General features: G+C 46.3%; 1 protein-coding gene and 1 long non-coding RNA gene across 4 annotated transcripts in view; one reads left to right on the forward strand and one right to left on the reverse strand.

The window, feature by feature from the left end:
- The window catches only part of H6PD (hexose-6-phosphate dehydrogenase/glucose 1-dehydrogenase), a 158244-nt gene that overhangs the window by 127861 nt on the left and 5824 nt on the right, over positions 1-24559 (forward strand). Inside the window, exons 1-4 of one of the 3 annotated variants that reach the window (XM_081201487.1) lie at positions 6596-6723; positions 14002-14118; positions 15695-16342; positions 21634-21751. In XM_081201487.1, the coding sequence (XP_081057613.1) occupies positions 15713-16342; positions 21634-21751 (748 nt within the window). In that variant the 5' untranslated portion in view covers positions 6596-6723; positions 14002-14118; positions 15695-15712. Of the gene's footprint in view, positions 1-6595; positions 6724-14001; positions 14119-15694; positions 16343-21633; positions 21752-24559 lie in introns of those variants that run through there. The other 2 variants (XM_081201488.1, XM_081201489.1) reach the window with 2 other exon arrangements.
- On the reverse strand, positions 1700-6377 carry LOC308591206. Its single transcript, XR_014010059.1, has 3 exons — positions 6266-6377; positions 1997-2140; positions 1700-1853 (listed from the first exon to the last, which is right to left on the reverse strand). It is a non-coding gene; the product is annotated as an uncharacterized lncRNA (long non-coding RNA).

The following is a 24559-nucleotide window of genomic DNA, read 5'->3' on the forward strand; positions in this document are numbered from 1 at the left end:
GAGAATGTCTCCCCTCCCTCAAATATAACTGAATTAACAAAAACTAAAATGAATTAGTTTCCAAGCATGCATTAATCTGTGCAGAAGGGGCACAAGGAAAGAGGAAGAGAAGTTAGAGCAGGCACGAAGCTTTGAATTTCTCAGCAAGGACCTGCCACCCACAACCTGTTGTGGCTAAACATAAGAAAGCCTGCTGCTCCCTACTTGATAGAGCATGAGACTCTTAACATCAGGGTCGTGGGTTCAAGCCCCATGTTGGGCAAAAGATTCCTGCATTGCAGGGGGTTGGACTAGATGACCCTCGCGGTCCCTTCCAACTCCACAATTCTAGGATTCTATGAGAATCCTGACTGTGGCCAATCAGATGGTTCCAGGAAGTCCAAAGGCAGGGTTTTATAAACCTCAATCAACCCCTGCTAAGTTATCTGCCCCCAACTAAAAACAACAAAACAAAACAAAACAAAACACAGCAGCCTTTCCAGTTAAAATAACCCTGGGGGATAATCCTGGCTAATTTATGTGATTCAACAGCTGAGCAGAATTAAACTCAGGAATCTGTAATGAGAGCCATTACAATGAGAGCCGGCATGGTGTAGTGGTTAGAGTGTCAGACAAGTACCTGGGAGACACGAGTTCGAATCCCCATGGACATGAAGCTCACTGGGTGACCTTGGGCCAGTCACTGCCTCTCAGCCTTGCCTACCTCACAGGGTAGTTATGGGAATTAAATGAGGAGCGGAAAACAATGGATGCCGCTTTGAGCTCCTTGGAGTAAAGGTGAGATAAAAATGCAATTACTACTACTACTACTACTACTACTACTAATAATAATAATAATAATAATAATAATAATAATAGATACATTCCCAAGTGATGCCACACTATCCAAATTTTATAAACCACAATTACTTTCCCCTTGGTTCTCCTACCCTGCTCATAATAAAGTCCCAAACACTGTAGCTTTTCCTGCTAAATTAACACCGAAAGATAACCCTGGTTAATATCTGAGACCGGACAGCTGAGCAGAGCTGTGCCCCATTCTGTAATGGATCCATTCCCAAGTTTAGAGAGTTGAATAGCAGGTGTGTGTGTGTGTGTGTGTGTGTGTGTGTGAGAGAGAGAGAGAGAGAGAGAGAGAGAGAGAGAGAGAGTGAAAGATGCCCTACTACCCAACTACAGATAATTTGAAGGAGAGTGTTGGGGCCTTTTTGCACTAACCCACAACCTGCAATGTTACAGGCTGCTCTCAAGCATTTCAGCAGAGACACGCTAATGCAGGAGGAAGGGCGAAGCAATGAAATTCAAGGCAGAGATTATTCTTGGAAGACCATCCCTCCTCCTCCTGCTGCTGCTTCTCGCTAAATGATTTCTGCTGCAAGAGGATGCCCTCTGATGCATACTCTTTCTGCAGCAGGGAAGGGAAGGGGGAGAGGGAAAAGCTCTGCAGTTTTTTCCTTCCTCCCCCCAGAGTTCCCACTGCAGCGAGACTGCATCAGAATAAAGAAGGGGGAGGGGAGGGGAAAATGCAATGGATATGCCGCAAGCAACTTCCCAGGGAAGACCCGGGTTTCTTTCACATGCAAAAAAATTTTGAAAAATTATAAGCATCAAATCACCCTCTAACCTCAAGCAGACACATGCAATCCCCACCCCACACCCACAGCAACTTAAATCAGAAATAATATTGAAACCTGGAGGGTGGTTTTAGGGAAACGGGAATATAATTCAGCTGTTCTGTCTATGGATCCCCTAGGATAATTCCAACCGGCTCCAAATCAAAAGTTGAAGGAACAGCTGGGAATCTTCTCCATGGGAGTCGGGTAGGAAGGCTGGTCCCCGAAACCAAGTCATTTCTGCAAATCAACGGAACTGTTTTGATTCCTGGAGACCATGGGCATATTACAGAAATATAATTTTAAAATAAAAATAAATTCAAATAAATTGACGCTGCATCAGAGTCAGGTTATCAAACACTCTTCACACACACACACATTACCTGCCTTCTCCCGGACCTGTGATCTGCAGCTCTGCCTTCCTCTCAGTGGAATGATGCTTGTTAAAAAGTTACAAGCTTCTGCTCAGGAGGCAGGACCTGGGAAGGAGTCCTTGCACGGATAGCATCCAGGGAAGCTCAGAGAAGCTGTTTAAGCAGGGACAGGAGACAAGAAAGGGGGGGGTGTCAATGGGGAGGACATTAAATATATTAAATCACTTACTTTGCAAGATTGCATCTTCCTATGGAAAGGCAAAAACCACCCCCACGTCAGAGGCAGCATTCTGCCTCCATCAGTTTTCTGCAAATGTGGAAGCCAGAGAGTGTTGTTAGTCAATGAATGCATCATAGCTATTCTGAACATCTTCTTTTTGATGGATAGGTGTCGCAGGAAGGTTCTTGGGGCATGGGAACGTTGTGTGTGCTCACACACACTCGTGTCTGCTTGTGTTACTCTGCAAAACTTAGAATCCTATCATTTTAGAGTTGGAAGGGACCTCAGTGGTCATCTAGACCAACCCCAGTCCTGTACATTAGTGGTCCCCATCTAAAACACAAACAATTGTTTCCAACTAAGTCCTACTCAGAGCAGGCCCACTGGAACTCGTGGAGCTGAGTTGCCCATGTCAATTAATGCAGCAGTTCTACTAAGTTAGTCCTGCTGAGAATGAGTTCATGGAAATTAATGGACATGGGTAACTTCAGCCTACCAATTTTAGTGGGTCTCCTAGGAGTAGGATCAACATTAGCTACACCTCCAAATTAATCAGTTTGACTGCAAGTTAGGATTACTACCCAGACACCCTTTACGCCTGAAAGACACCTTTTGTGCGTGCAGAGAAGCAAGTAATAATTTGGAACATTTATAACCCATCTTTCCTGCTTTCACAGGGCTTTGCCCACGGCAACATCCCAAATACATAATGTGTATTTAAAAGCAGTGCCCCAAAAGTCAACAGAGTAGAATAAAATTAAGTGTCAGCAGTAGTTCGTACACACATTGATCTACTTAAAAGCATTTCTAAGCCACTTAATATTTGAAAAATCTCAGAATGGTATTATACAAAAATGCAACATTCAAATGATGAAATGAGGCCGTAAAACAGAGATACGGTAGGAGTGCCAACAGCTATGGGGCAGAGCAGCTGCCTAGCATGCAGAAAGCCCCATTGCCCCAAATCCAATCTCCAGCACTTCCAGGTGTGGCTGGGAATTGCCCTCAACCTGAAATCCTGGAGAGCTGCTGGCAGTTTGTGCCAGGACAATGCTGAGCTAAATAGACCAATGGTCTCACTCAGTATTCAGCAGCTCCCTATGCCCCATGGACATTTCTTTCTTTCTTTCTTTCTTTCTTTCTTTCTTTCTTTCTTTCTTTCTTTCTTTCTTTCCTTCCTTCCTTCCTTCCTTCCTTCCTTCCTTCCTTCCTCCTCCTCTTTGGCTAGCTAGCACTTTCACCCATTCAAATGAGTCTCTACCAGCTAAAAAACCTCCAATTATTTTGTTCTTAAAAAATAAAAAGAGTTTGGGGTGAGGGAGAGCCAGCTAAGCCTACACTCTTCACCTGCTGTTTGCGGACCAGGCCTTTAAAAACGTGGTAGCAAGCCAGGCCATTCCCCACCTATGGCTACTACAGTGGTACCTCGGGTTAAAAACTTAATTTGTTCCGGAGGTCCGTTCTTAACCTGAAACTATTCTTAACCTGAGGTACCACTTTAGCTAATGTGGCCTCCTGCTGCTGCCACGCTGCCAGAGCAGGATTTCTGTTCTCATCCTGAAGCAAAGTTCTTAACCCGAGGTACTATTTCTGGGCTAGCAAAGTCTGTAACCTGAAGCGTCTGTAACCCGAGGTACCACTGTACTAGACATGATAGCTATGACCTGTCTTGATGATTGAAGGAAGCAATGATTCTGCATACCAGCTACTGGAAGCCACGGGACAGGAGGGTGTTCTCATGCTCAAACCCTGCTTGTGAATTTCCCACGGGCATCTGGCTGACCACTGTAGGAATGGGACTAGATGGGCCATTGGCCTGATCCAGCCGTGCTCGATTCTGATTCCTATGACTAATTTTAAGGCCTGCCACAAATGCAGGGGGGTTGCGGAGGGAGGTTTGTGGTTACGATGCATTATTTCATTATAATTATTCTAAGCAGTTGTATTATTATTTATTAATATTTAGGAGGCGCAGGAAAATTCACCTTCCAAACCAACCTCTCCAAGCTCTGCCGCAACCCAAAACGGATTCGTGCATGGAGTGTGACGACTTTCAGCTTAATTATTTGGCGGCATGCATTAAGTTTGATTTGCAGTCCCGCTGGTAGCAATGATTTGTATATCTAAGGCCTTCTTGCTGGGGTGAGGGTAGGCAGAATGAAGCCAGATGGGGCAGGGGAGATTATAGCAGCATTTAAACCCCCCTCACTTAGGATCAGGAATCGGAGAGGGGGAGCTCTGTCCACGCCCCCTCCTTCCTACCTACCTCTGCAGTTCCCCAAGCTTTCTGTAACTGCAGCAGCTCCTAACTCATCGGATATGTGTCCTCTGGACATGCTGCGCGTGTGAGCATTGCAGCTCCACTGCAGCAACTGGCAGCCGGCTGCAGAGTGTTCCAGGCCGGCTGGCTCCTCCACTCCACTAGCCAGGGTAGACATTGCAGGTGCAATGTCCTTGTCTTTTCCAAAGAGAGAGAGAGAGAGAGAGAGAGAGAGAAGAAAGGTTGGGATGGAAAGGAGCCCATCTCATTAAGCTGTGAAAGCTGCAAGGGATTTAAACCCTGCACAGATCAATATGGAGAGTGGATGCTTCGTGGCAGCCAGGGTTGCAGCCAGCCATTATTTTACTCAGAGTAAACACATTGAAATGAATGGCACTGCAAACTGCCCTGTGATCTTCGGATGAAGGGTGGCATACAAATTTAATAAATGAAATGATGATGATGATGATGATGATAATAATAATAATAATAATAATAATAATAATAATAATAATAATAATAAGCCTTTGATCATCAGTTAACACTAATGTTCTTTACTTGGACTTCGTTATTTTAACCCACATGCAACTGTGCTTATTGTGCATGCCTGTTTTTTGGTTTTGGTTTTTGCCTTTTAATTTTCATCTGTTGTTAAAACTGTTCTCTCTGTTTGTATGATTTTTTTAAAAAAGAAAAGAAAAGCCTTCACTACCCCCCCAAAAAAAATGAAATAAAAGAATGAATGAGCCTAAGTTAGGCATGTTTGTTAACTTCAATGGGGCCTATTCTGAGTAGGTCCAGTTCTATATGTAATTGTTTTGTAGGGCTGATTTTACTTTCTGTAATTTTCAGCCCCCGCAGCTTAGAAATGTTAATAGTTAAGCAGTATAAAAATACCTTAAACAAATACTATACTTGTTTTATTTGTTGTTATATTGGCCAAGGCACAGTCTGACCCCCTCCTTTGGTAATCCTCACAGAACTCTAGCCCAATGGTTGCCATTAATTTGATTTTGAATTGATTTTAGAATGAATTGATTTTAGAATGCATTTCAATTAATTGATTGTGATTTTATGTAAATTGTGTTACTTTTATTGTTGTTAGCCACTCTGAGCCCAGCTTCGGCTGGGGAGGGAGGGATATAAATAAAAATTTATTATTATTATTATTATTATTATTATTATTATTAAACACAGCTTTTTATCCTGGCATTTAACCACAGAGCCGTGTGTTTTCAGGGGCTACCTTGATTGCTGTGACTGTAATCTGTTATTTAATTCTGAATTTTAAGTTGTCATAATCTGTCCTGGTACCTGCTGGTTGAAGGGCAGGTAATGAATTATTATTATTATTATTATTATTATTATTATTATTATTATTATTATTATTATTAATGCCCTGTTTCACAGGTGTGCTTTTGCATTGTTTTTGCAGATTGTGTTGTGAAATCGCTTCAATACACTTTGGAGGAAGCAAGCCATAATTTTTTAAAAAAATAAGGGCAATATTGTTTTCTGTATTCTGAAGCTTTAATATTTTCGAAAGAGCAGGGCCTATTGGAATGAATGGACCATGTCTATTCATTCCAATGGACCCACCAACACTGGATATAGTCCTTACTCTCAAGTAAAGCACTGCACGTATGTATGGGATTGCAGTGTTGAAGGCCACAACATCACAAGTGCGGTCTAAAAACAGCACGATTAAAAATTGCACCTAACCATTGGCAACACTGCCTTGCAACAAAAAACGCTTTTTTAAAAAAAAAATTCCCCCACGCTTTATAAAAAGCCTTACCAACGCAGCCCAACGGATGTCTACTCAGAAGTAAGCCCCGTTGAGTTCATTGCTACTTTCTCTTAGGCAAATGCGTGCACAATATTGAGGAGTGTTGCAGTCTGTTCCTTGGCAGCAGAGTTCCCCCCACCCCAGCCCCAAGCGCCTTCCTCCCCACTTGGTTACCAGTTACAGTTTTGGCTGCACGCCTAAGCCTATTTACCTTGGAGCAAACCCCACTGAACTTAACGGGACTGACTTCCGAGTAGGCATCTAAAACTCTCCCTCCCGCATCACAACTACCTGCGCTTGTGCAACGCGAACCATAAATATTTTCTTTTTTATAAAAAACAAACCCCTGCTTGTCATTTGGAAGAGGAGGAGCCTTCTTGCCCTTCCAAGGAAACCAGATCAAGAGCGCGCTTCACGTTTGCTGCAAAATTCGCTTTTGGGGGCTCCACGCCGCCAGTGGGAGGGAGGTGAGTGCCCTGGATCAGCATTGGACCTACAGCAAAATGGGAAGTGGGGGGGGGGAGCGGTCCAGATCTGTCAATCAGGTCCACTCCTCTTCCACCCCCATCGCCTGCTAAACAGGTTCCTGGTCGCACCATTGCAAATTGAAAGTGTTGCGTTGCGCCGTTGGGAGAAAAAGGTTCGTTCTGAGCCTGCTGGAGGAAGACCCAGGAGACGAGATTTTAGTTTATTTTTAACTGTTTCTTTGCAAAGGCAAGCAAGGCAGCCACCTCCAGATCTGGCCTTCCGCCGCGCCAGACCAGCTGATCTTGCAGTGGAGCATGGCAAAAAAAAAAAGGTGCACCGTGGTCAAATCAGGAAGCTTTCTCGCCTCGGCCTGGGTTTGCTTCTAATAAAACTCCTAGCCATTTAATCAAGACAGAGCTGGAATTGCCCGGGTCATTCTACAGGGTCACGGAGAGTCCTGGGAACTGTAGTTCCTTAAGGGTGCTGGCAATTGCAGTTCTGGGAGGTCAGCACCTTTAACAAACTGCAGTTCCCAGGGTTCTTTGAGGGGAGGGGAGTCATGACTGTTAAAAGTGGCATATGGCTGCTTTAAACCTGTGGTGTTGGTGTGACCTGAATCAGGGCTGAGGAACATGTGGCTTTACCTCGCTTGCTTTTGCTTTTTTAAAAAACTGGCCTACAACTCCCATAATCCTTGACTGTTGCCTACGGTGGCTGGGGCTGATGGGAGATGGAGTCCCAACAGCATACAGATGGCCACAGGGTCTCACCTCTAGCCTACATTAAAAAGAATAGAAATTTGGTATGCTGGGTAGTAGAACATTTGCTTTGCATGCAGAAGGTCCCAGGTTCTCTGCAGGTAGGGTTTGGAGAGGCCTTTCCTTTTGTGTGGCGTGTAGAAACCTCTCACTTTTTGCACAACTGCAATTGGGATGTGGGGGAAAATTTGACTCAGGATGCATTTCAATGGGAACCTACCTAATTTGCAGTTAGAGTAAACTGAAACAGCCCTCTGCAGCCAATGAATGTGTCCACCAGGGGAGAGTGTACATATGAACAAATATATTAGTGAGAGTAGCATACAAAACATGCATAAAATTAGGGGAAATTGCATATAAACTTGTGTACCATAGGGGAAATTTACAAAAAAAAAAGCCTGCCAATTTTTCATCTTTTTTAAAAAAATTGCAAACTCATAAGGAAATGTGTAGAAATGAACTATAGTTTGCAAGAAGGAGAAACAGAGTCACATCCATCGTTCTGCCCAAGTTTGCATCTACCACCCAGGTGTGGCCGTCAGAAACTGCCCCATGAGAGAATGACACCCTTGGTTTGGAAATAATAATAATAATAATAATAATAATAATAATAATAATAATAATAATAATTTATTATTTATACCCCGCCCATCTGGCTGGGCCTCCCCAGCCACTCTGGGCGGCTTCCATAAAAACCCAAAATACAATAAAATATCACACGTTAAAAACTTCCCTGAACAGGGCTGCCTTAAGATGTCTCCTGAATGTCAGGTAGTTGTTTATTGCTTTGACATCTGCTGGAAGGGCGTTCCACAGGGCGGGCGCCACTACCGAGAAGGCCCTCTGCCTGGTTCCCTGTAGCTTTGCTTCTCGCAATGAGGGAACCGCCAGAAGGCCCTCGGTGCTGGACCTCAGCGTCCGGGCAGAATGATGGGGGTGGAGACGCTCCTTCAGGTATACTGGACCGAGGCCGTTTAGGGCTTTAAAGGTCAGCACCAACACTTTGAATTGTGCTCGGAAACGTACTGGGAGCCAATGCAGGTCTTTCAAGACCAGTGTTATATGGTCTCGGCGGCCGCTCCCAGTCACCAGTCTAGCTGCTGCATTCTGGATTAGTTGTAGTTTCCGAGTCACCTTCAAAGGTAGCCCCACGTAGAGCGCATTGCAGTAGTCCAAGCGGGAGATAACCAGAGCATGCACCACTCTGGCGAGACAGTCCGCAGGCAGATAGGGTCTCAGCCTACGTACCAGATGGAGCTGGTAAACAGCTGCCCTGGACACAGATTTGACCTGTGCCTCCATGGACAGCTGTGAGTCCAAAATGACTCCCAGGCTGCGCACCTGGTCCTTCAGGGGCACAGTTACCCCATTCAGGACCAGGGAATCCTCCACACCTGCCCGCCTCCTGTCCCCCAAAAACAGTACTTCTGTCTTGTCAGGATTCAACCTCAATCTGTTAGCCGCCATCCATCCTCCAACCGCCTCCAGACACTCACACAGGACCTTCACCGCCTTCACTGGTTCTGATTTAAAAGAGAGGTAGAGCTGGGTATCATCCGCATACTGATGAACACCCAGCCCAAACCTCCTGATGATCTCTCCCAGCGGCCGCATGTAGATGTTGAAAAGCATGGGGGAGAGGACAGAACCCTGAGGCACCCCACAAGTGAGAGCCCAGGGGTCTGAACACTCATCCCCCCCCACCACTTTCTGAACACGGCCCAGGAGGAAGGAGCGGAACCACTGTATAACAGTGCCCCCAGCTCCCAGCCCCTCAAGACGGTCCAGAAGGATGCTATGGTCGATGGTATCGAACGCCGCTGAGAGATCCAGCAGAACTAGGAAACGGCTCTCACCTTTGTCCCTAGCCCGCCGGAGATCATCAACCAGTGCGACCAAGGCAGTTTCAGTCCCATGATGAGGCCTGAATCCCGACTGGAAGGGATCCAAATGGTCCGCTTCTTCCAGGCGTGCCTGGAGTTGTTCGGCAACCGCTCGCTCAATCAACTTGCCCAGGAATGGAAGATTTGAGACTGGGCGATAGTTGGCCATCGTGGCCGCATCTAAAGATGGTTTTTTAAGAAGCGGTTTAATAACCGCCTCTTTCAGCGGGTCTGGGAAGACTCCCTCACGGAGGGAAGCATTCACCACCCCACGAAGCCCATCGCCCAGTCCTTCCCGGCTAGCTTTTATAAGCCAGGATGGGCAAGGATCCAGGAGACAGGTGGTTGGTTTCACTCGTCCAAGCAGCCTGTCCACATCCTCGGAGGTAACAGATTGGAATTGATCCCACTCAACTTGACTAGACAGAACTCTAGCACTCTCCCGCCCCGGCCCTGCTCCCACGGTGGAGTCTACTTCTTCCCGAATCTGAGCGATTTTATCTGCAAAAAACTTTGCAAAATCATTGCAGGAGAACATGTGGCCCGTACTGGGCCCCGATGTTGCAGGTGGTTCCGCTAAATTGTGAACCACCTGAAAAAGTCTCCTGCTGCTGTTTTCTGCAGATGCAATAGAGGCGGTGAAGAAATTCTTCTTCGCCGTCGCTATCGCCACTTGGTAGGCTCGACATTGAGCTCTAACCTGTGTCCGGTCAGATTCGGAATGAGTTATCCGCCACCGGCGCTCTAGCCGTCTCAACAATTGTTTCATTGCCCTCAGATCCCTGGAAAACCACGGGGCTGTCCGGGCTCCATGCAATCGGAGAGGGCGCTTCGGAGCCAAACAGTCAATAGCCCTGGTTAACTCCACATTCCAGCGGGCCACCAGGGAATCAGCTGAAAGGCCATCAACATGGGATAAAGCATCCCCTACCACTCTCTGGAAACCATTTGGATCCATTAAGTGGCGGGGGCGGACCATCCGAATTGGTCCCACCTCCCTGCAGAGGGGATGGGTCGCAGAGAAGTCCAGTTGCACCAGGAAGTGATCTGACCATGGCACTTCTTTCGTATCGCTTTTACTTAGTGTCAGATCACCAACATCCATAGAGGTAAACACCAGGTCCAAGGCATGTCCACGGCTATGGGTTGGGCCAGACTTATTCAGGGACAGCCCCATGGAGGCCATGCTTTCCACGAAGTCCCGAGCGGCCCCTTGTAAGGTTGTGTCGGCATGGATGTTGAAATCCCCTAGGACGACCAAACTAGGTGTCTCCAGGAGAACATCCGCCACGACCTGAAGCAGCTCGGGCAGGGAATCCTTGGTGCAGCGGGGAGGTCGGTACACCAAAAGGAATCCTGTACTGCCCCTATTGCCCAACTTCCAGAACATGCACTCAGAAAACTGGGTCTTCCCAGTAGGACGCCTGGTGCAAACTAATGACTTCCTAAAAATCACTGCAACCCCCCCTCCCCGCCCACGTGACCTGGGTTGCTGTGCGTAAGAGAAACCTGGTGGACAAGCAGCGGCAAGGACAGGCCCACCTGCTTCATCCAACCAAGTCTCTGTTACACATGCCAGGTCAAACCCTCCATCCATGATCACGCCATGGATGGCAGTGGTCTTATGAATCATTGACCTGGCATTGCACAGCAGCACCTTCAGGTCATGTGGGTATCCCTTGCTGATTCTAGTATCCATCCGGTCAGGACCAGACCCGGAGGCAGGGATAGTCCTCAGACAACGACTAAACCTGCCTCCTCTGTAATGACATGGTCTGGTCTTAGCGTAGCTCCTCCTCCTACCCGTGATCACTGAGATCGGTTGTCCCAGTGCATCCCCCCCTGTGGAACATGCCCCAGCCATTTTGTGGGCTGGGGCCCACTCCCCGGCAGCCCTGACCCCTCCCCCTAAAAACACAATAACACCTTAAACAAACAAACAAAACCAATAAAACAATACAAACAAAAAAATGTAAAAATTACAAAAACATCAAAATAAAAAAATAATAATTCCCCAAGCCCAACCAAACATCAATCCCACCCCCACCCCCCACATACAAAAAATCCAGAGAAAATTTTTAAAAACATTTTAAAAACACTCTGTGTCTCTCCGGCAATAACAACTGTCCTAGTGAGGCCTGTCAGGCCCCGCCCTGGGCCAGGTGGTAAGTGGCAGGAAGGAGCAGGGCCCTCAGGCACTCACTTAAACTCATAAATGTTCCTCTCCACGGAAATCTTTAGTAAAAGGCGAAAGATTTATACGATCTGAAGAGAAACCAGAGTATGTTCCTTAGTCCTATTCTGTATTTTGATTACTATCAAATGCCACATCATACATTCAAAGCAGTATCATACCATTTTAAACAGTCACTGGCTTCTCCCAAAGAATCCTGGGAACTGTAAAGGGTGGGTTAGAGACTCCTCTTCCCCTTGCTGAGCTACAGTTCCCAGAGTTCCCTGGGAAGAGGGGTTGGTTGTTAAACCACAGTTGCTGTGAATTGCAAGTGGGGAGAGTGTTGTTGCGCTCAGGTCCTGCTTGCAGGCTTCCCATTGGGGCCTCCAGTTGGCCACTGGGAGAGCAGGATTCTGGACAAGACAAGCTTCTAGTCCTATCCAGAAGGGCTTTTCTTACGCTCTTAGTCACTCTATTTTTCTCGGCTAGCTTAAAAAAAACAATTGGACCAATTCATGGGGGGTTAAGACTATCAGTGACTACTAACTATGGTGACTTTCTCCTACTTCCATAGTCCGAGTACCAGATTCTGGGAATCGCAAGTTGGGAGAGTTGCTGTGACACTGAGGTCCTGCTTCCAGGATTCACACTTGGAGCATCTGGTTGACTGCTAAGAGAACAGGATGGTGGACTAGATGGGCCTTTGTCCTATCCAGCAATCAGACTCTTCTTGGGCAGTTATGATAAACTGCTGTGAACATGGAGGAGACTCCAGACATTCTATATTTGTTTCAGTGGGTTGAGGTCTTACTTGAGTGCCAGGGAAAGCCTTGCTTGGCTCAAGGCCTCCCATGGGCACCACCTTTGTACAGAATGGTACATCCCAGTCATGCAAACACACAAACACCCCTCTCCATCCAGGCCAGCAAGAGTCACAGTTCAAGAACAGGCAAAAGCTAGAATGTGCAGGACTAGTTAAGAGTGTGGCCTGAGACTAGGGAGGTGATGCATGGCCTGGGGAGAACCTCAAAGGTGATACAGAGGTTTGGAAAGCCACATTAGGCCTTAAGATTCCCTATCCTTGGGATTTTATTCCAAGGAATAATATTCCAAGCAATACACCCACAAGACTGCTCCAGTTGCTTTTGCTCACATGATTGTTGAAAATCAGTAGTCCAGTGCTATTCACACACTTCCTTGTTTGATCAATCTGACGTGGAAGCGGTTAAGCAAATTATCAGCTTCCCCTCCCCTCAAATAGTCTGGGTTTATTTGCATGACAACTGGGCACAGATAAAGAAATATTGTTGGAACAGCTAGGTGAATTTTGTGCAATTGGATGGGTGTTGTGTAACTAGGGAGTTTTCTGGTGGGAGGAGGAATGTGTTAGAAGCATTTCAAGCTGCTGAATCTGCTCCAAGGAGATGAATGGATCCATCTCTGGTATTGTGGTCTCGTCAGCAAAAGAAAAATGCTCTTGTGCGTGCGCGTGCGCGCACACACACACACACACACACTTATCAGGGCATACTTTGCACATTTGTAGCTATTAATTTGACACCACAAGCTCAAGTGTGGTTCAAATCACTACTCTCCTCTCTGGCAAGTAAGAATTGGCTTTAGGCAACCAGTCAGGGAAGCTTTTTGAGAGTTGACTCTTTCAAGCTGCAAGGGACTAGTTTAGGTGTACTGTGGACTAGAACCTTGTACAGAGCTATTTACAAGGCTGGGTTTAGGGCTGCCATCTTCTTCCCACTGAGATCTTTATCTTTACATGGTATATTTTATTTGTATACTGCCATTCATCTGAAGACCAAAGAGAGGTTCACAACATAAAAATACAAAATGAGAACACAAACTACATAATAAAAACTGTGTCTTTATAAAGGAACCCAAATTATTTCTTTAAAGCACTTTTGTGTGCCTCTTTAAAACCCTTGTGTACCTTAACCAGCTCAGGACCACAAAACCCGCTCAGACCCTGCAAGCATCACCTGAAACCCATCTTCATGTACCTCCTCCATGAGAGGTCCAGGGGGCGGCAACACGAGAACAGGCCTTTTCTGCAGTGGAATGCTCTCCCCAAGGAGTCTCCCCTGACACCTTCATTACATATCTTTAGGCGCCAGGCAAAAACATTCCTCTTCTCCTAGGTCTTTGGCTAATAAAACAGTCTATGGTATTTTAAACTGGGGGGGGGGGTATTGTTTTTGTACAAATGAATTGCAGTGTAATTAATCAATTAATCAATCAATCAATCAATCAATCAATCAAATCAATCATTCCCATGCACCCTGAGAGGGACAGATGTTAGCCAAGGTGAACATAAAACAGTGGTGTAAGGAGAGAGGAATGTATGCATTATTATTCTCCCCCCCCCCCTTGCTGGGAATAGGAGGGGTCTAGTTTTACCAGGAAAAGTTGGGAGTTGCTTATCTCTGTAGTCTTTTGTTTACCTTACAGCTGAACACGGCAGCCAGACTGGTTTTGCAGATTCTTTCTCACAAGTTTAGAAGGCAAAAAGGCAGCAGAACTAGAAAGAAGCTGGTTCCTCGGCAGGCGACTTATTCCACGGCTTAGGTAAGTCTATATGGCAGGATCAGCAAAAGGCAATAAATTAGACTGGGATTTGTTTAGAAGGTAGAGGAGGATGAGCACAGCTAGTTGTAGGTCTTCTGGTCCTAAACCAGCATTTACCAAACTGGTGCCCTCCAGAAGTTTTGAACTACAACTCCCATCAGCCCCTGCTATTGGGCTGATGGGAATTGTAGTGCATAACATCTGACAGGCCCTGGATTGTTATAGGTAAAAGGTAAAGGACCCCTGGATGGTTAAGTCCAGTCAAAGGTGACTATGGGGTACAGTGCTCATCTTGCTTTCAGGCCAAGGGAGCCAGCGTTTGTCCACAGACTGATTTCCAGGTCATGTGGCCAGCGTGACTAAACCGCTTCTGGTGTAATGGAACACCATGACAAAAACCAGAGCACACAGAAACGCCATTTACCTTCCTGTCACAGCAGTACCTATTTATCTACTTGCACTGGTGTGCTTTCAAACTGCTAGGTTGGCAGAAGCTGGAACAGAGCAATGGGAGCTCAACTCATTGCATGGATTCAAACCACCAACCTTCTGATCAGCAAGCCCAAGAGGCTTAGCGGTTTAGACCACAGCACCACCCACGTTCCATACCTTACCTGGGTTGTTATATACCGCTACCAAAAAGGGTAAAGGAGCTCACCCCACTTCCCTAAGTTGTAGGATATTTCAGTGTGCCCTGATTAGGGGGATCTGATTCCTTGTAATGAGGTTGAATTGGGGTCATAAGGGTGCTTTTGTAATAACTAGTTTTATTTACAGATGTATTTGTTTTTAAAATCTTAAAATCGTGGCTTACAAAGCCATAATACATGTTGAGGTATTATTGACAGCTGAATGGAGAATGTGCATTAAAAAAACCCCAACATATCAAGAGGATGATACATTATTAGGGTTGTTTGCAAAGCTAATCCTACCCAGAGTAAACGCATTGAAAAAAATTCCTCAAACCAGAGCCAGTGTGGTGTAGTGGTTAGAGTATTGGAACTAGAACCTTGGAGACCAGAGTTCAAATCCCCCAATTGACCATAGAGCTTGCTGGATGACCTTGAGCCCATCACTGCTTCTCAACCTAAACTACCTTGCAGGGTTGTTTGGGGGGTTAAATGAGGAGGGGGAGAACCATGTATGCCCCCGTGGAATATCACTGCAAGGAAACAATCACATATGTCCATTAATGTCAGTGAGTCTACTCTGAATAGGACTGAGTTGGCTACTACAATCCTTAAAGTTTAATTTTATATTGATAGCCCAGTTGGTTCGAGCACGATGCTGATAATGCCAAGATTGCAGGTTTGATCCCCAAAAGGGACAGCTGCGTATCCCTGCATCGCAGGGGGTTGGACTAGAAGATTCTCAGGGTCCCTTCCGATTCTATGAATGGACAAGGACAGTTATTTTTTAACTGATTGTATGTATGTATGTATTTATTTTGGGGGTGACATTAGGCAAACTTGTTTTAACTTCTGACTTTTACTGATAACTTTTATTTTATGTAAATCGCTTAGAGATTTTTTTAAATGAAAGGAAATGATCATAGCTTTTAAAACTTTCCTTCCAGCTCTCTGTGTTTCCCAAGATGCTTTTCAGAGCCTTCTTCGCCCTCATCTTCCTCTGGGGTGTCCTCCCTTCTGAGACCAGAGAGTCCCATGGCCACATCTCGGTGGTCCTCCTGGGTGCCACAGGAGACCTTGCCAATAAGTATTTGTGGCAAGGACTCTTCCAGCTGTACCTGGACGAGGTGAGCCACGGGCATACCTTCACATTCCATGGGGCCGCTCAGACAGAGCCTGAGCGAGGGCGGAGGCTGGTCTTTGAACGGCTGAAGAGGCTGGCCTGTCCCTCAGACGTACCCCCAAACAGGTGTGCTGTGTTGAAGGACCAGTTCATCAAACTGACAGATTATCACCAGCTCAAGACAGCAGAGGACTACGCCACCCTAAACTGGCAGATTACGACCACGCTCAGCCAGGAAGGCATGGAAGAAGCAGGCAGGATATTTTACTTCTCCGTGCCGCCGTTTGCCTACGCAGAGATTGCCCGCCACATCAACAGCAGCTGCAGGCCGCCGCCAGGGCTGTGGCTACGGGTGGTGCTGGAGAAGCCTTTTGGCCATGATCTCAGGTCAGCCCAGGAGTTGGCTGATGAGCTAAGGACTTTCTTCCGGGAAGAGGAGATATACAGGGTGGACCACTACCTTGGCAAACAGGTGAGTCTCCTTGTGAAAACTGGAGGGGATATAACCTGGTAAACATGGGAAGCTGCTGGTAAACATAGTAAGTAAACATGAGTAAAGCCATTGGTCCATCTAGATCAATATTGCCTACACAGACTGGCAGCAGTCTGTGTAGGCAATATTGGACAGGGTTTGGACAGGGTTCTCTCCCAGCCCTACCTGGAAACACTTGGAATAGAACCTGGGACCTTCTGTGTGCAAGGCAGATGCCCTACCACTGAGCTACAGCTCTTCCCATAAGATATAGGAACATAGGAAGCTGCCTTATCCCAAATTAGACTATCTAGCTCAGTATTGGCCACACTGACTGGGAGCAGTTTTCCAGGATTTCAGATGGGGACATTCTCAGCCTTACCTGGAGATGCCAGGGGTTGAATCTTAGACCTTCTACTTGCAAAGTAGGCATTCTAAAACAGACTTTCTTAACTTCGTCTTCTGGAAAACATGCCCAGGGTGGTTGGGGCAGGTGAGCAGAGGCTGGCAACATTCCCATAGGCGCCGACTCCATGGGGCTTGAGGGGGCTCGAGCCCCCTCAAAAAATTTTTTGGGGGGGCTCAGCCCCCCCAATAATCTCGGGCGGACGCCCTTTCAGCAGAGCGCCGCCGCCGTCCCCCGCCTCCTCCTCCCTCCGCCTGCTCCTTCGCCAGCCAGCCAGCCGCGCGCCCTAATCGGAGGCACTGCCGGAAATCCCGCGAGAACAGGGGAATCCCGACTGGCCACACCTCCCAGCCAGCCAATCGGCTGGCTGGGGGGCGTGGCTTGCCCTATTTAGGGCCGGAGCCACTTTATTTGCATATTCATGAGCTTATTTATTATTCATGAGCTTTCCCGGGCCCCCCCAATATTTTTTCTAAGTCCGCGTCCCTGAACATTCCCCCTGGAAAAAAGCAAGACTGAATCAACATGTACAATAACAGAAAGTGATGGCCAAAATATTGGGAAATTTTAGAACAGGAAGGTGACAAATTGAAATTGCAGGGGTAGTCAATGTGGTGCCCTCCATATGTCATTGTACTCCCATCGTCCTTGACCTTTGGCCTTGCTGGTCAGGGCTGATGGGAGTTGGAATCCAACACCTGGAGAGCCAAAATTCCCCATCCCCTGGGCTAAGGTGGGCTTCAGTTCCATGCATCTGTGGCTACTAACCCTGACCTCCACTGTTGGATGCAGGTTGCCCCTGAATGCCAATTGCTAGGAATACAAATGGATAGGGCTTCCCATGGGCAACTGTTTGTTCACCGAAAGAACAGGATGCTGGACTTGTTGTGCCTCTGAATACCAGCTGTTGGAAGTGACCAGTGCTGTCACACTCAGCTCCTGCTTGTGGGCTTTTGGGGGGCATCTGGTTGGAATAGGATGCTGAGCTGGATGGGTCGTTGGCCTGATCCCACAGGGCTCAGTGTTGTAAGATGTAGTGATGGCCACCAACTTGGATGAAACAAATTCCTGAAGGATAGGGCTATCCATAGCCATGTTCTCCCTCCACTGCCAGGGGCGGCAATGCTTCTGAATGCCGGTTGCTGGGAATCTCAGGTGGGGAAAGTGCTCTAGTGCTCAGGTCCTGCTTGAGGGCTTCACCTAGGGGCACCTGGCTGGCACTGTGAGAACAGGATGCTGGACTTCATGGGACACTGGCCTCACCCTCTTCTTATGTTCTTATGCGTTCGTGATGATATAAAGCTGTAGACCAGTGCTCCCAGCGTCTGTGGTGGAATTACCTGGGGGGTTCTAAGAGGCAAAAGGGAAGCAGTGAGGCACTGGAGGTGTAAATGACTCTCAGACTTTGAAAAGCTGGTGCCATTTGTTTTGTTGAATTAATTAAACGAAATAGTTTTACCTGGATTTTGAGCAAATGCGCAATTAATCGTTGCTGTTTTGAATTTTATTACGCCATTATCTTGTTTAGAGGGTTGCGCAAACTGCTATGCTGAAGATTGTTTTTTATAGAGTAGGGTAGGGGGCACTGGAGATTAGTTTTTATTTTAACTCGCCAAGGGGGAGGTCGCCTGAAAAAGTTTGCTGCTGTTGACGAAGGCGTTTCCCCACCCAAGTAATAATGGCCCGTTATTTTATTAGCTCCCACCACTGCTGTAAACTGGCCACACCAGCAAAGCTGTATCCACCTGATTTCCCAACCAAGGTCAGAAACCTCAGTTTCGCTGAGTCATCAACCCCCGCCGACCGCCCTCCACACTCTCGCTAACGGAGAGTCAGCCAAGCGCCAGATTTTCCAAACGAGGCTTTTAATTTGATAAGGAATGTGGAGCACGCACAATTCTCTTTTACATTTGCTTGTTTGTTTTTTGATCAGGCAGCTTTACAAGGGGGCAAAGTCTTTAGCTCCAAGGCAGTAACAAAATGGGCAGTGGGGGGGGGGGAATATGTCACTGTGGCGCCAGTGAAGGATAAGGGTTTTTTATTCCTTGGTTCAGGAAGCAGATTCTGGATAGTTGTAATCGGGTATTTGTTATTGTCACGCAGGCTAGTATTGATGCAGTTAAACCCCAAAATTTGAAACGTGGTATCAGCATTTTTCTAATTTTATTCCCAATTATAAATTTTATTTGTATTTTTTTTCCTGCAAGGACATAGCCTTATTCTGAGGCTGCGTTCATACCATATATCTAAAAAGTATCACACCCACCCACCCCACAAAGAATCTTGGGATCTGTCTGTTAAGGGTTCTGGGAATTGTAGTTCTGTGAGAGGCAAACTACAGTTCCCGTAATTCTTTGAGGGGGTGGAATGCGATTTAAATGTCTTCTGTGTATGCAGCCCAAGTTTCACACAAAGATCATTAAGGTGTATCTTAACCTTTCACGGGTCAACCATGTTCCACACAAACAGATAATACAACACAGGCCTTTTGTTTTGTTCTCCTAGCCAGCCATCCAAACCATAGGCCTACCTGGCAGTGGCTCCCTGGGGTTTCAAGCCGCAGGCATTCCCATAAATTGAATGTATGTCTGAATGAATAATCCTCACAGAAGTGTCTAGACTGGACTGCAGGTGGGGACTTTCCAGGCAAACATACAGCATTTTGCCTCATAGCGATCACATCTTTTTGTGCCGATTTTTCCTTTCCCAAAAAGGGGGTGTGCGACTGTTACGCGGCGGTGACCAGCACGTGGCAAAATGCAGTATTCTCTCCACACAGATATCTCACATGTCGAGGAGAGCCAAGCTCCTGACATGCTAGCTTTCTACATGGGGGGAGACTCCCCCCCAACCTGCCTACATCACTCTGTGGGAGCATTTTATCATGTAGCCCTCCAGTTGCAGTCTGAACTGGTATCGTCCCAACACGGATTGACTGCCTTTTTTTGAGGCCTCGTCCACACCATACATTTAAAGCACTATTATGCCACTTTAAACTGTCATGGCTTCCCCACAAAGAGTCCTGGGAACTGTGGCTTGTTAAGGGTGCTGAGAGGAGGCCTCTTTCCCCACATCACGTAGCTACACTTCCCAGAATGGTTTAACAACCATTCCTTCTTCCTAGGAACTGGGGGTTTTAGTTCTGTGAGGGGAATGGTGTGTGGGGGGGTCCTCCTTTCAGCACCTTAAATACTACAATTCCTATGATTCCCTGAGGGAAGCCAGGACTGTTTCCAATAGCATCTATGGAGCCAAGGCCTCCATCACTTGAGGAAGAAATGCACCCTGGATGTCTGAGAAGGGCCTTGAGGTGTCCATTTTGAAAGGCCCTGAGGCCATGAGCTGTGCTTTCGGTTTTTAAGAAAGAGATATCCCCCTGCTTAAAAAGAAATCCTCCAACCAGAGCCATATAGTGGTACCTCGGGTTACATACGCTTCAGGTTACATACGCTTCAGGTTACAGACTCCACTAACCCAGAAATAGTACCTCAGGTTAAGAACTTTGCTTCAGGATGAGAACAGAAATCGTGCTCCGGCAGCGCGGCGGCAGCAGGAGGCCCCATTAGCTAAAGTGGTGCTTCAGGTTAAGAACAGACCTCCAGAACAAATTAAGTTCTTAACCTGAGGTACCACTGTATTGCATTGGTAATGTGAATATTGGCCTTTGAATATTTACCTCAGCAACTCCAACCCCCCTGGGGAGGCAGGGGGTTAGATCTTCACAGCATCTGTCTGATTCAGCCACTTTTGAGTCCACAGGGAATTCAAAAGTGTGTGGTGTGTGTACATTTTTATTTATTTTTTGCAGGTAAAGGCTTTTTCAGATGAAACCTTCAGAGTTTTGTCCGTTTGCCAATTTTCTCTCTCCCCTCCTCTACTAAATTCCAGCACCTTGGTTTCCTCTCCCCCTCAAAATCCAAATTAAATGTTAGTTATATACTATTGGAAGGGTCGTGACTTAAAATCTCTACCAGCATTCCTCCCACCAAAGTAAAAATAAAATCTAAATACAGCTTTGAATTAATTTTGGGTGTTTTTTTTGGGGGGGGGGTTTCAGTACCTCTCCACCCCCAAAAATAAAATATTTCAGTTCAACCAGTGTTTGGCTATAGGAGGGCAACAGTGCATTAAAATGTTAGCTTGTTTTTTGTTAGTTGACTAAATATCAGGACCCCACCCCATGCTGAATCAGATATTAAGGGGCAACACACACACGTATGAGGAAATACGTTTGGGCATTTTTAGCTTAGAAAAATTGTTAAGGACACGGTAGAGGTTTATAAGAATGTAAGATGCAAAAAACGATGCCTGGTGCAGAGAAAATGGAGAGAGAGGTTTTTCTCATCCTCTCTCTCATCGTCCTAGAATTTGGGGCCGTCCAGTGAAGGTGGATTTTGGGATATTCAAGACAAATGGAAGAAAGGACTTTCTTCATGCAGCACATTGTTTAAACTATTATTTGAAATTATTATCTGTTCATTTTATTCTTTGCGTTTATATCTCACCTTTTCCTCCAAGGAGCTCAAGGTGACGTACATGGCTTTCCCCCTGCTCCTCATTTAGTCCTTAAACCAACCCTGTGAGGTAGGCTGAGAGGCAGTGACTGGCCCAAGGTCACACCCAGTGGCCAAATGTGAGGATTTGAACCCTGGTCCTAGTCTGACACTCTTAACTACTAAACCACACTGGCTCTCAGTGTGGAATTTCCCGTGGTGTGGAATTTCCTGTCATCTCCGTAGTTGTCGCAGTAATTTATTTATATTCTGTGCCAAGTCCCCAGAAGCAATTAAACATTTATCCCTCTGCTTTTGATTTTTTAAAAAATATCTCTTCTGTCTTCCCCTGCCCTTCCCACCCTTTCATCTCAATTATTTCCTCCCCAAAGGCTGTGGCTCACATCTTACCGTTCCGAGACCAGAACCGACATCATTTGGATCCGATCTGGAACCGGCATCACGTTGAAAGGGTGGAAATTGTCCTGAAGGAGACAGTGGATGTGAAGAGTACGTGAGTCTTGATTTGAAGTCCGCTGGAGGGGTAGCTCAAAAGCCAGAGGTTACAGTCACATATTTGAATAAAACAGGGCCCTCTCTGAATCCTGGGAACTATGGTTTGCCCATGACAAAGCTACAGTTCCCAACACCTTCAACAAACTAAAGTTCCCAGAATCCTTTGGCAGAAGCCGTGTACTTTAAATGTGTTGTGTGGAGGCACTTTTATACTACTTTTCGTGGCTTCTCCCAAAGAATCCTGTGAACTGCAATTTGTTCAAGATTCTAGGAGTTGTTAGGAGACCCCTCACAGAACTACAGTTCCCAGCACCCTTAAAAAACCAAAACCCTACAGTTGCCAGGATGCTTTGGCGCTTTAAATATCTGATACAGATATGGCCATGGGAAAGGGGACCCTTTGCAGATCTGGAATGTGTCGTCTTCTTTATTAAAAAAAAAAGATTTTTATTAATAATTTCAATATAACAAATTATCAGAACATATGATCTTCTTCATTTTCCCCCATTTTCACCCTCCCCCCAAAATAACCCTCCCTTCCTCCCCCCCAAGACTTCCCTCAGTTACTCTCTCTGATTTTTCAGCACATGTTGTTCTCTGCATATTGTAAAATTATGAAGATCATTAAATTGTTAACATCAAGAAGCAAAAATATCTACAAAGATAATTATGAAAAAGTGTGGTTTGAGATAAAAAGAAAATTAGAAACATGGAGCAGAATGAATCTCTCCTTGCTAGGAAAAATAGCAGCGGTAAAAATGAATGTTTGCCAAAAATGCTATTTCTTTTCCAGTCAGTCCCAGTAATGGTGAAAGATGATTGCCTCAAAAGATAGCAGAAGGAAATTTCTAAGTTTATTGGGGGGGGGGTGGGGGGAAGGCCAAGAATAAAGCACAAGATACAGACACAAAAGAAGTACCACTGTATTTTGAATTACCTGATATGTACATCACCTCAAGACAGTGGTTTCATCCCCACAGCAACCCTGTGAGGTAGGCTGGTCTGAGAGACTGTGAGGGGCCCAAGGTCACCCAGTGAGTTTCACTGCAGGATTTGAACCCTCGTGTCCCAGGTCCTAGTGCAGCGCTCTAACCACTCTGGAAAACGCTCTCACGTGTGAATTGCCTTGAGATGGTGGCGGTTTAGGGGGAAATTAATACATGGGTGGTGCTGATAATAAATAATAATAATAATAATAATAATAATAATAATAATAATAATAATAATAATAGTAGTAGTAGTAGTAGTAGTAGTAGTAATAATTGTGTTCATGCCCAATGCACAAGTCGCCAGAGTCAGTATAATGCGGTTTTCCCTGGGCTGCAAATCAATCCTCATTGAATGAAGCCCCCTCCCCGCCTTCCATTCTAGTACTATTGAGGAGTGGGGAAGGCTGCAGGGCTTTCCCCACCCTGGAAGCTGGCTGTGGTCCTGTTCCTTGCGACCCCAATTCTCAGCTCCGTCAGGACAAGCCAGGCCTCACGTCCCCATGAACTCAAGGACACAGCTGTGCTCAATTTCCCTGCAGTGGCTGCTGCATTACTTCCGCAGCGCCGGTTGCACCTGCCGCCTGCCTCCGTTCTGGGGACAGCCGCTTGGCCACCCTTCGTTCCCTGCAGCGGGGGTGCTGTGCCAGTTAGCCATTGCCTTATTAAAAAAAATAAAATACTTGAGTGATTTTTCTTTTCTTTTTAAAGTTGTTGTGGTTTGGCAAACTCCCGTTTGCTCCCTGCATCCTGGTTGAGAAAAAAAGGGAATAGTCGCCGGCTGAGACCTACTCAGTATGAACAGACCTGAGCGAGCCGTGGCAGTTGATTTCAGTGGGTCTACTCTTGAGTAGGTCTAGCATTGGCTTTAACCCAATGCCATCAGGCTGTCTCCTTATTTCTCTCCGCCTTGCAAGACTTCCAAGGGGTGATCTTTCATTTGCTGGCAGCCCACTGCCACCAGCCCCCACCCCCATCCCAAATGCTCAAGTGATGCCTGCATTGCCCAGGTCCTGTGCCAAAATGTGTGTGCAGCATTGATTACGTTAATGAATGTGCGCCGGGTTGGAAGGAGATGGGGTGTTCTCGGTTCCAAAGTTTTTAAGAGGGTAGAGAGTCGCACTGTCATCTGCAGAGAGATCGTCTGCACCAAGGAGAAATGAGGGAGGGGGTTCTCCTAGAGTTAAATTGCCTTTCTTTCCTCCCACTTCTTCCCCCCACCAACATATGCATCACACACACACACACACACACACACACACACACACATCCAACATATTCATCACACCTGATCTCCAGGTGTTGTTGTGTACACACCATGGCTGGTTGCCCACTCAGTTTTAATCAGAGTAGACTCATTGAAATGAACAGCTATGTCTGTTAACATCAATGGATCTACTCTGCGTAAAGTTGAATGGCTCCTACTTCCTACATTTGAAGCACAACCACACACTGAGTCCTGGGAGCCGTAGTTTTAAAATAATGGGAACTGTAGCTCTGTAATGGGTAAACTACAGTTCCCAGAATTCTATGGAGGAATAGTGTTTTAAAGGGATGCTTTAAAGGGATGGTGCATGTGTGCAGCCTAAGATATGAGCCAGCCAGGGCTGTTGAAAGGAAGGCCTGCAGCTAACCCTTTTCTGTAACCTCTCAAGGGCACTGCAGTATGAGGCTGAGCAGGACCTCTCGCTCCTTCCAGGCAGTCTGACATTTTAATTTTATTTCAATTTATTCTTGTTCCGTTTCATTTCTGCTTGGCTCTTCCTCCCGAGGAGCTCAGTAGCAGCCCACGGGTGAACAGGGCTCTTGCCTATGT

Source organism: Podarcis bocagei, assembly GCF_964188305.1.
Source record: "Podarcis bocagei genome assembly, chromosome: 7".
Classification (NCBI taxonomy): Eukaryota; Metazoa; Chordata; class Lepidosauria; order Squamata; family Lacertidae; genus Podarcis; species Podarcis bocagei.